We start from the raw sequence: 12,678 nt of genomic DNA on the forward strand, positions 1-12,678 counted from the left end.
TAACACATCTTTAAGCATCAACACATCTTTAAGCATCTTTTGCAAGGCTGGATGAGTGGTGACAAATTCTTTCAATTTCTCTTTGCTATGAAAGGTCTTTATTTCACCATTCACAAATGAGAGCTTTGCAAGATATAATATTCTGGGATGGCAGTTTTTTTTCTCTTAGTACTTGAGCTATATCTCACCATTCCCTGCTAGCCTGTAGGGTTTCTGATGAGAAGTCTGCTGTGAGTCTAATTGGAGATCCTCTGAAAGTAATCTGGCTTTCTCTCTTGTACATTTTAGAATCTTCTCTTGGGCCGGCGCCATGGCTCACTAGGCTAATCCTCCGACTTGTGGCGCCGGCACACCGGGTTCTAGTCCCGGTCGGGGTGCCGGATTCTGTCCCAGTTGCCCCTCTTCCAGGCCAGCTCTCTGCTGTGGCCAGGGAGTGCAGTGGAGGATGGCCCAAGTACTTGGGCCCTGCATCCCATGGGAGACCAGGATAAGTACCTGGCTCCTGCTATCAGATCAGTGCGGTGCGCCAGCCGCGGCAGCCACTGGAGGGTGAACCAACGGCAAAGGAAAACCTTTCTCTCTGTCTCTCTCTCTCACTGTCCACTCTACCTGTCCAAAAAAAAAAAAGAATCTTCTCTTTATGTTTCACTGTGGTGAGTTTGATTACAATGTGTCATGGCAAGTATCTCTTCTGGTCGTGTCTACTGGGAGTTCTGTGTGCTTCCTGTACTTCTATGTCTCTTTCTTTCTCCAAACTCAGGAAGTTTTCTGCTAGTATTTCACTAAAAAGGCCTTCTAATCCTTTCTCTTTCTCCATGCCTTCAGGAACCTCTAGAACCCGAATGTTGGGATTTTTAATAGTATTTTGCAGATTCCCAACAGTGCTTTTAGATTTCTAATTTCCTCTTCTTGTCTTGGGTTTGCCTGTATACTTCCCTGTGCTCTGTCTTCTAAGTCTGATATTCTCTTTTCTGCCTCACTGATTCTGTTTTTAAGGCTCTCAACTGTGTTTTTTATTAGTTCTATTGAATTCTTCATTTAATTTTGACTTCTCTTCAATATCTCAATTTCATGTTCTGTTAAATTCCTCACTTCATTTTGATTCCTCCTTAAGATTTCATTTTCATGAGAGAGATTTTCTTTCATGACCTTGAGGATTTCAATAGTTCATGTGTTTGTTTTTGATTACGTCGAAATATTCTTATCATAAGTTTTTTTGAGTTCCATTTCTTGCATTTCTTCTATCTTGTCATCTTCATAATCTTGTTATTGAAGTGTCATGTTCTTTTGGGAGTGTCATGTTGTCTTCCTTGTTCTTGTTTCCTCGGTTTTGGCATTTGTTGTTTGGCATTTGTGGAGATACTCGTTGGTTTCTTCTCTCCCTTCCCCCCTGCTGTTGTGGCTTTTCTTGTTGTACTATGACTCTGTAGATAAGTGGACTGTCTGCTTTCAGTGAATCTCTTAGGCTTGTGGTGGGTGTGGCCAGAGAGCTCTGTTCAGTTCTTCAAGGTTAAAGGTGTGCCTAAGGTGACACACCCAGGTTTGGTGTGGTAAATCTCTCTCTCTCTCTCTTTTTAATCAGAAGGGAAGTAATTCTGCTCTGCTGAGCTCTTCTTCTTGATGGTGATCAGTGCCTGAGCGCTAGCCCAAGTGGAAATGATATTTGTCTGCTCTGTCCCAAGGACCACACAAAGGATCTCTGCAGTCCTCAGTGTAAGCTCAGATTCCCCTGCAATGTCTCTCACCAGGTAGCCAGGGCCACCCAAGCTTGTGGCGTCTCCCACCAAGACTACTCACGTCTCAGTCACACCATGAGTTCTCCCACACAACCTCAGGTGTTGTTTTTTTTTTTCTTTTTTCACAGTCCCAGTTCATAAGCTCCACTCATTCACTAGGTTTAGTCTCCTGTTATTACTCCCCACCAGAGTCAGGTTTTTCTGCTAGACTGATTGCCGGGCAAAGCCCTGAGCTGGCACAGCTGTTACATTATGTCCAAAATGGCGACTGCTCTGTTGGCTCATACACCTTTGTAAGGTAAGTGGAGAGAGAGAATTGTGTCCGTACCGTCCCTTTTATTTTTTCTCTCCTCTAGTTAGGTGGTACACTTTCCCCCACAGGGCTTCAAGCCTCATTCCCTCCAAGCTCTTCCTGCCGTTTTTCAGCCAGTGTCTCGGGCTATTGCAGTTTCATCTCACACCTCTTTCCAGCACTGATACGGAGGCTTTCGGCAGCTGGGGTCCCAAGCTTTGGGTGCCCATGCCTTCCACGTAGATCCACTCTAATTACGGAAGAGTTTCCTCTGCCGTTTTTTTCCCTAACTCTTCCCTGAGACTACACTATCTCCACTCTTATTACACTTTCTTCTCCTGGACTATCAGTAAGTTCCCTCCCTATTTGCCATCTTGGAATCATCTCAGTTGGCACAACTTTTAAAACTTCTAGGGTAAGGATGGTCTTTCTTTTGGGGTAGAAGTTTATCACAGTTAACCAGTTATAGCTTCTGTCAAATAATCAACTACTATTTACATATGACCTCATTCGATTCTCAGAACTCCAGGGTGGGAATTACTATTCTCATTTTAAGACTAAAGAACTGAGGCACGTAGATGTTAGGCATAGTAGGCTAAGCCTCCGCCTGTAGCACTGACATCCCATAGAAAGCACCAGTTTGTGTCCTGGCTGCTCCTCTTCCAATCCAGCTCTCTGCTAATGGCCTGGGAGAGCAGTGGAAGATGGCCTAAAGTGCTTGGGCCTCCTACACCAGCATGGGAGACCCGGCAGATCTGCAGCTATATGGGGAGTAAACCAGTGAATGGAAGACCTTTCTCTCTGTCTCTCTCTCGCTCTGTAACTCTACCTCTCAAATAAATAAATAAAACTTTTAAAAAAAGAAAAGGTTCCATAAAGATCAGTGGCAAAACTATAATAAAAGTAGCTTTAAATGATTATACCCTAATACCTCATTGACATTTACTGAAGTTCATTCATTCAGGAAAAAAAAAAGACACACACACAGAAAATGACACAGGAAATTTTGAAAAAAATGTTGCTTACCACAGAGGAGTTTCCTCTCCCCTTCCGGAGAGAGGCTCCCGGAGCACAGGACCGCAGCAGCTCTTCGTGATCCATGGACATCTGACTGGTATTCCCACTAGAAGGCACATCACATCCTACCCCATATAGGTAAAGAAAGTGACAGGAACTTCTATCTGCCTGCTAAAAAAAGAAAGAAAGAAAAATGAAAAGAAAGCTCTACCAAAGCACTGATCACCAAGAGGAAGAAACACTGCACACGAGTCATCTGCCATTTAAAACATCCTCTCTCTCACTCCCTGTGCCCCACACTGAGCACAAGCAATGTTTGCTCAATGTCTTTGAAACTTCCCTCAGTTTTTCACTCTCCAAATCATCAGAAAGAACAGATGCTAGACATGTAAGTTAGATAGAACACAGACACAGTAAAACACCAACAATGTAAGCCTACTATATGAAAACTACAATGCTATCTCAGTCAATGATAAGTGACAAATATTTATTCTCCACAAGATCTTATTCTCTGCCAAGTCAGTATTAGTGGAAGTTGACTCTTTTGTGACTAAGTTCTTCTGGATCAGAAATTAACACTGGTATTTATGTCAAGTGAATCACAAGAGTGACTCTGCTGACAATAGCACCACAGATTCATTAGTGGATTACTAATGCTTATAGTATGCAGACTATAGCACTTGCAAGGGCATGAAACACTCAAATTGAATGTCTTTTCTCATATTCAGAATAATGCCAAATTCCACTATATTAACCCACCAAGAAAAGCGAGATGTGAATAATCCCACCTCACTATTAGCAAATTTCTAAACAGAAAACTTAGCAAGCTGCATGGTACTGGTAAGAATGTGAGTTTGACACATTGAAGATTTCATTCCTATGATTCTAGGACTCCAGCAGAAAAACTCAGCAAACCAAGCACTCCTAAAATCATACCATAATAGAAAATATTTTAAGCTAATTAATTATAGAAACTGTATGTTAAAAGAAATTTAAGGCTCTTCTCTATAATCCACAATCTCACAATATCTTAACAGTTAAGTATCAAAAAATTTCACTCTATACCAAGAAAAAATTTCATGTCAAGAGGTGAAATCTTTATGGAAGGAAATTAAGTTAGGCTAGATTGAGGACCCTCTCTCTCTTCCCTCCAAGCTTCTTGGGAAGTCACATCCTTTGGGCTAGCTCCGTCCTGAGCTGCTGAGTGAAGATGCAGTGTGCCCCTCAACCTACTTTGGTGACAGCAGCTCCCATGCCTCCTAGGCCTGGTCCTGTGTGTCCTGCTGAACTCAAATAGAATCCATCAACATTGTGGTTTTAAGGCTAAAGTCTCTGAAAACTTTTTAAATGTTAATGTGTCAACTATTGTCCTTTGCACATATGTGAGGGTACTTGAAAGATTTGGTGAAAATTAAGTTGAGCGGGCCGGTGCTGTGGTGTAGCAGATAAAGCCATCACTTGCAGTGCCAACATCCCATATGGGTGCCGGTTTGAGACCCGGCTGCTCCACTTCCGATCCAGCTCTCTACAGCTGTGGCCTGGGAAAGCAGTAGAAGATGATCCAAGTCCTTGGGCCCCTGCACTCGCCTGAGAGACCCAGAAGAAGCTCCTGACTCCTGGCTCCGGATCAGCTCAGCTCCGGCCGTTGCGGCCATCTGGGGAGTGAACCAGCGGATGGAAGACCTCTTTCTCTGTCTCTACCTCTCTCTGTAACTCTGTCTTACAAAAATAAATAAAAATAAAAATAAATAAACTTATTTTTAATTCAATTTTTCCAAGCCTTTTGAAGCATTTTCTTATGTCCCTTATAGGAGGGAAGAGCTGCAGAAGAATCTAATTTGGCTAATAAAGACTTCCTTCATTTTTCCCAAAGCATTCCAAATTTTCTCCCATTTTTCAAATATCACTTTGCTTACCTTATTTTTAAGAAGAAATTTATTCCTGCAGATCAGAATTTCCCGCAACCACTTGAGAATTTCTGTGCTACTAAGCATCTGATGACTAGTTAATTTCTTGCAGATGTAAAAAAGCATCTGTGAGCTGCAGTAACATAAAGTTCCACTATTACTAGCAACATCAATAAATAACTTCATAAGATATCAGTACTTAAGAACGGCATTCTCTCACAATGAGTGTACATTTACAGAAGCTTACTTTCTCTTGTAGGGTTTGCTTTAGAGAAATGGTTATTAACGCATTAATAGTACCATAAACCAAAAGAAATATGTCTATAGGATATATGTAAATAGCAAATACTTATAAGACCCCTACTCCCCAGATTCGTCACGTTTCATCCACAGATCCCATTCTTGCAGGGGTAGGAAGAACTGATAAAGGTGGAGGTGGTGTATAGTCCAGTGCTCTGACTCAAACAACACCTACAGGCCAACCCCAGTCCCCTCCAATTCCTTTTGCAAGTAAAGTTTTAGGGAAACACAGTCTCATCCTTTCATTTGCATGCTGTCCATAGCTACTTTTGTGTTCCAAAAGCACAAAAGCAGAATAGTATGCCAGAGTCTACATGACTCACAAAGCCTAAAATATTTACCATTGGGCTCTTTAGAGGACATGTTTGCTGATTCCTACTCTAGAGCTGCACTCCCTACCATGGTAGCCACTAGCCAGTCATTAGCTACTGAGTATTTTAAATGTGATGTGTTATACATGTAAGACAAACTGAAATATGCTGCAAATGTATGACACAAGCCAAATTATGAGGACTTCATGAAAACAGAATGCAAAGCATCCGCTAAATAATGTTTATATTGATTACGAGTTTAAATTGCATTCTAGATGTATGTGAGTGTATGTACATATACTGGGCTAAATAAAAAATATTATTATAATTAATTTTATGTGTTGATTTTAACTTCTTAAAGGCAGAGTTACAGAGGAAGTAGAAGGACAGAGAAAGGTCCTCCATTCACTGGTTTACTCCCTAAACACTGAAATAGTTGGGATTGGGCCAGGCCATAACAAGGAGCTTCATCTGGGTCTCCACATGGGTGCAGAGGCCCAAGTACTTGGACCATCTTCTGCTGCTTTCCCAAGTGCATTAGCAGGGAGCTGGATTGGAAGTGGAGTAGCCAGAATTGGAACCAGCACTCATATGAGACGCTTAACTCACTACACCACAACACTGGCCCCTCTTTTTATTTTTTAATGTGGTAACCAGAATTCATTAAAGTACACTGTGATTTATGTTATTATTATTGAATAGCACTGCCCAGGTTCAGGGTTTAATTTAAATGCCAGGTGACTTGGGGCACCCATTTCTATGATAGTAGCATAAACTTTAGGTTACAAATTTACATTTTCCTTATGTGGGGTCCTTATGCTCATAAAAAGGTAATTTATATAACCTAGAAAACAATATAAAATACTGCACATATTTTTGCCTTTTAAGCAGATTTCCATTATTAATTCATTCATCAAAAGTACTGGTATTACAGAAAAATTTGTGAAAGGTTATAGTTTAAAAACAAAGAGCAGCATCACTTCTCAGCCTTTTGGCCAAGATCAAGTGTAAAAACCAAGAGCACAATATTACAAGACTTTAACAATCTAGACTTATAAGTCTAAAAATCTATCAAAGACAAAGTTGTGGGGCTGCCGCTGTTAGTGGGTAAAGCTCCTATCTGCAGTGCCAGCATCTCATATGGGCGCCGGTTTGAATCCCAGCTGCTCCACTTCTGATCCAGCTCTCCGCTATGGCCTGGGAAAGCAGTAGAAGTGTTTGGGCCCCTGTACCCATATGGAAGACTCAGAAGAAGCTCCTGCCTTTGGATTGGCCCAGCTCTGGCCATTGTGGCCATTTAGGGAGTGAACCAGCAGATGGAAGACCTCTGTGTCTCTCTCTCTCTGCCTCTGCCTCTCTGTAATTCTCTGCCTTTCAAATAAAATAAATAAATCTTTAAAAATAAAAACAAAGTTGTAACTACATAGATATTGAACTAGAACATACCAAATGACAGTACTTAAGAATGGGTGATAAAATTTAACATGCTTTTTGAAAATTTATTTCATAAATTGCTCTGCTAATATTCTTAAGAGTCAAAACGAGAAAGTCTAACAATTTCAAGTCAAATAAAATATAAATTCATAAATCTTCTGGATAAATAAAGGTTTACAAGGAACTAAATACCATAGAGCTAATATTTAAAGACAGAAAATAAAGTTTTAAAAATATAAAAGTACACATACCTAATCTCCCAAAAAGTTTCCACAGGAGCATCGGGATTCCACAAATCAATGCTATCTAACTGATGAAGAACCAACAGAGCCTGAATTTAAAAGGAGAGAGAGAAAGAGAGAATAGTCACTCAAAATGTTTTTGGTAAACATGAGTACTGCAGTATTTTACAAATGCTAACAAAATGATCTATCTAACGGTACTCAATCTACAATAAATGCCAAAAAGAGAAAAACTGAACACAAATCTCTAGACAGAATAACATCACTTTATTCTAGGCATTCTTACTCCAAATGGAACGTACACATAAAGTGACTGATGAGTTCTGAATAACATATATGCATAAAATCTGTATTAAGAAAGAAGCAAAATGATTTTGAGAAATACTTTTAAAAACTCTATAGAACAAAAACTTAATCCCCAATAAGCAGTGTTTGCCACAATTAATCTACATTACAAAATAAACTCACACAGCAAAGAATAAAGGAGACATTATCTTGCTTGCCACAGTTTTCTTATAACAGAAAAGACAGGTAAGAACTAGATGCCAGGAAGTCCATCCGGGACTTCCAGTTGGGCGGCAGGGACCAAGTATTTGCGCCATCATCTGCTGCCTCCCAGAATGTACATTAGCAGCGTGTTGAACCAGAAGCATAGGCGTGAAGTGGTGAACTGATCCTAGCCACTCTAATACGGGATACCAGTGTTCCAGGTGCAGCGTAAGCTGCTACATCACAGTGCCCTCCCCAGCAGAACAATTAACAGTGGTTATACCATTACCAGCGCCCAACTAGCAGAGTGTGAATAAAAATATAGTATTGTTACTTGACATTTCATAAATCTTTTTGTTACTGATTTCTACCTTAATTCCACTGTGATCAACAAAAAAAGAATTATTTCAACCCTTTGTAACTGCTGAATCTTGCTTCATGATCACGCTGTAGCAAATGTTCTATGTGTACTTGAAAGCAAAATTCCATGTGTACCTGAGTGCAGGATGCAATCATGTCAAATAGGTCAAACTTGGTAATCATGCTGTCCAAAGCTTCTATTCCTTATCTTATTTTTAAAATTCTATTTGATTCTGAGAAAGGTATACTCAAGTATCCCACTATAACTGGATCTGTATATAGCTCCTTCAACTTAATATATTTTTATATATTTTAAGCTTTATAAGTTATTGTTTTATTTATTCTGAAGCTTTGTTTAATAGACTCATCTAGAGTTTTATTTTCTGAATGGACTGGGCCCCTTGGTAGTAAGATATCCTCTTCATCTCCAGTAAGGCTTCTTGCTTTAATCTGTATCTATATATTATCTCTGTATCTATATATTATACCAGGCTTCTTGAGTTAGTATTTGTATGCCATATTTTTCTATCCTTGCACTGTTTAACTTCCAGAGGCTTTAATCTATAGCCCTTATAAACAATACACAGTAAGATTTTTCTATTCCTAGGTATTCACCCAAGAGAAACAAAAGCCTATGTCCATGGCCGGTGCCGTGGCTCAATAGGCTAATCCTCTGCCTGCGGTGCCAGCACCCTAGGTTCTAGTCCAGTTGGGGAGCCGGTTCTGTCCTGGTTGCCCCTCTTCCAGGCCAGCTCTCTGCTGTGGCCCGGGAGTGCAGTGGAGGATGGCCCAAGTGCTTGGGCCCTGCACCCGCATGGGAGACCAGGAGAAGCACCTGGCTCCTGGCTTAGGATCAGCATGGTGCGCCGGCTGCAACGGCCATTAGGGGGTGAACCAATGGAAAAAAGGAAGATCTTTCTCTCTGTCTTTCTCTCTGTCTACTCTGCCTGTCAAAAAAAATAATTAAAAAAAAGCCTATGTCCACAGATTTGTAGATAAATGTTCCTAGCAGCTTATTTGTAATGGCCACAAACTGGAAACACAAATGTCCATCAATAGGTTAATAGGTATACAAATACTACTACCACACAAAGGACTAGTACACAACATAAAATGGAATAAATTTTAATAATCAGAATGAACTACTGACACAGCAACATACATGATGGCTTTAATTACGTTTTGTTGAAGAAGACAAAAAGAACACATACTTCATGATTCTACTTATATAAAATGTAAACTAAATTTTAGCAACAGAAAGCAGATGAGAGGTTCCAAAGAAGGCAAGGTGTAAGCAGGGTAAGGAGGAATGGGGGAGGGAAGGACTACAAAGAAATAGAAACTGGGGCCGGCTCTGTGGCTTAGAGAGTTAAGCCGCCACCTGCAGTGCTGGCATAACATATGAGTGCCAGTTCTAGACCCGGCTGCTCCACTTCTGATCCCAGTTGCTGCTATGGCCTGCAAAAGCAGTAGAAGATGGCCCAAGTCCTTAAGCTCCTGCACCCGTGTGGGAGACCCGGAAGAAGCTCCTGGCTCCTGGCTTCAATCAGCGTAGCTTCGGCAGTTGCGGCCAACTGGGGAGTGAACCAGCAATGGAAGACCTCTCTCTCCCTGCCTCTCCTTCTCTCTGTGTAACTCTTTCAAACAAATAAGTAAATCTTAAAAAAAAAAAAAAAAAAAAAGGAATACAAACTAATTTTCCCCAGTGATGGATATATTTACCTAAGTGCCAGCCCATCAACAGGTGAATGAACTGCAGTATAATCCTCAATGGGATTCTTACTGTTATGGTTTGAACATGATTTGGCTCCTGCACTCACGCAGTCATAAGTTGATGGTACTAAGGGGACAGACGTGTAATGCAATTACAGCATTTGGGGGGATGGGCTTAACCGGAGGTGCCTTGGATCATGGGGGTATGCCAGTCATTCTCATTGGAGGGTGTGGTTATGGGGCCTGAGTGAGGCCCACAGTCTTTCTCCACTTCCTGTCTTGCTACATGATCGTTCCTCCAAACTCACTCTGCCATTGCCATTCACCACCCTCACCTCACACCTAACCAACGGGGTTATCTGATCTGGAACTTAACCTTCCAGAAACGTAAGCCAAAATAAAGTTTTTCTCTTTTTAAGTTAGCCACCTCAGATATGAATATTTCATTATAGTAATAAAAACCTAGTATACTTGTTAACAACAAAAAAATGAAGGAACAAACAATACAACATGAACAAAATTCAAAAACCTTGATGAGGGGCCAGCACTGTAGCATAGCAGGTTAAGTTGCTGTTTGCGATGCTGGCATCCCATATGGGTGCTGGTTCGAGTCCCAGCTGTTTTGAGACCTGGCTGCTCCACTTCTGATCCTGCTAAGGCACTTGGGAAAGGAGCAGAGGATGACCCAAGTCCTTGGGCCCCTACACACACATGGGAGACCCAAAGGAAGCTCTTAGCTCCTGGCTCAACCCAGCAGATGGAAGAGCCCCTCTCTCTCACTGTAACTCTGACTTTCAAATAAATAAATAAATCATAAAAAATATTTATTTATTTATTTACTTATTTGAAAGTCAGAGTTACACAGAGAGAGACAAGTAGCAGAGAGAGAAAGGTCTTCCATCCACTGGTTCACACCCCAGTTGGCTGCAACACCCAGAGCTGCACCAACCCGAAGCCAGCTTCTTCTGTGTCTCCCATGCAGGTGCAGGGGCCCAAGGACTTGGGCCATCTTCTACTGCTTTCCCAGGCCACAACAGAGAGCTGGATCAGAAGTGGAGCAGCCAGGACTCGAACTGGCACTCATATGGGATGCCAGCACTAGAGGCTGCGGCTTTACCCGCTACCCCACAGAGCTGGCCCTAATAATATAAATCTTAGAAAAAAAATGGTGAGTAAAAGAAGTGTGACAAATAAAAATATATTTTCTGCGATTACATTCATAGGAATTCTAGACTAAAATTGGCCCAGAGCAACAGAAATAAGATCAGTGGTTGTCTGACATAGGGGATAATGTTATTAATTGAAAAAAGATGAACAGGTATTTCCTATAATGATTAGAAATATTGTAAATCCTCAATGATTTTATCATATGTAAGTTATGGCTTAATAAAATTTATTTAAATTAAAACCATTTATCAAGTAATATAAAAAGGTTTTTTTTCTATTTTTTTAAACATTTATTTATTTACTTGAAAATCAGAATTACACAGAGAGAGAAGGAGAGGCAGAGAGAAAGGTCTTCGATCCACTGGTTCACTCCCCAATTGGCTGTAACAGCCAGAGCTATGCCGATCCGAAGCCAGGAGCTTCTTCCAGGCTTCTCACCAGGTGCAAGGGTCAAGGACTTAGGCCATCCTCCAACACTTTCCCAGGCCACAGCAGAGAGCTGGATCGAAGTGGAGCAGCTGGGACACAAACCAGCGCCCATATGGGATGCCAGCACTGCAGGCGGCAGCATCACCTGCTATGCCATAGCACTGGCCCCAAAAAGTTTTTTTCCCCCCTTTTTTATTTATTTATTTATTTTTTGACAGGCAGAGTGGACAGTGAGAGAGAGAGACAGAGAGAAAGGTCTTCCTTTGCCATTGGTTCACCCTCCAATGGCCGCCACGGCCGGCGCGCTGCGGCCGGCGCACCACGCTGATCTGATGGCAGGAGCCAGGTACTTCTCCTGGTCTCCCATGGGGTGCAGGGCCCAAGCACTTGAGCCATCCTCCACTGCACTCCCAGGCCACAGCAGAGAGCTGGCCTGGAAGAGGGGCAACCGGGACAGAATCCGGTGCCCCGACCGGGACTAGAACCAGGTGTGCCGGCGCCGCAAGGCGGAAGATTAGCCCAGCGAGCCGTGGCGCTGGCCAAAGGTTTTTTTAAAAGTCAGATTCATTTACACCCAGCAGGATGGTTATAATAAAAATGACAGAAAATAACAAATATAGGCAAGGATACAAAAATATAAGAATCATCATACATTTCTACTGGGAATATAAAATGGTGCAGTCACATTGGCAGTTCCTCAGGAGTTAAACAGTTATCATATGACCCAGCAATTCCATTCCCAGGTATATCCCTAAGAGATACATCCACATACAAATCATTAAGACAGATGTTCATAGTGATATTATTCAGAATAGGCAAAAAGTGGAAACCACCCCAAATATTCATCAGCTGATGCAATATCCATAAATATTTTATATTTGATAATGAATACCTAATGAAAAGAAATAAAGTACTGATTCACGGATAAACCTTGAAAACATTATTAAGTCAAAATAGTCAGACATAAAACGTCACATATAGCATGATTCTATTTAAATAAAATGTCTAAATTAAGCAAATACATACAGACAGAAAATAGACCAGTGGTTGCCAAGGGAAGGGAAATGGACAATGGTGAGTGATGGAGTTTCTTTGTAGGATAACAATATGTTCTGGAATTAAAAGTGGTTATGATTATAGAACTGTGTGAATATATTAAAATCCACTAAAATGTATACTTTGAAATGGTGAACTTGGAACAAACATTTAGCCTAGAGGTTAAGATGCCTATATCTCCTATTAAAATGCCTGGATTTGGGGCCAGCGTTGTAGTATAATGGG

General features: G+C 41.2%; 1 protein-coding gene across 8 annotated transcripts in view; it reads right to left on the reverse strand.

Moving 5' to 3' along the window:
• The window catches only part of NF1 (neurofibromin 1), a 303,335-nt gene that overhangs the window by 163,188 nt on the left and 127,469 nt on the right, over positions 1–12,678 (reverse strand). For all 8 annotated transcript variants that reach the window (XM_070061093.2, XM_002718937.6, XM_051825442.3 and 5 more), the window contains 3 exons: positions 7,249–7,328; positions 4,962–5,085; positions 3,055–3,216 (listed from right to left, as the gene is read on the reverse strand). In XM_070061093.2, coding sequence (XP_069917194.1) covers positions 3,055–3,216; positions 4,962–5,085; positions 7,249–7,328 — 366 coding nt within the window. The remainder of the gene's footprint in view (positions 1–3,054; positions 3,217–4,961; positions 5,086–7,248; positions 7,329–12,678) is intronic.

This window comes from Oryctolagus cuniculus, chromosome 17, assembly GCF_051225735.1.
Source record: "Oryctolagus cuniculus isolate XC-2025 breed Fujian yellow rabbit chromosome 17, ASM5122573v1, whole genome shotgun sequence".
NCBI classification, from domain to species: Eukaryota; Metazoa; Chordata; class Mammalia; order Lagomorpha; family Leporidae; genus Oryctolagus; species Oryctolagus cuniculus.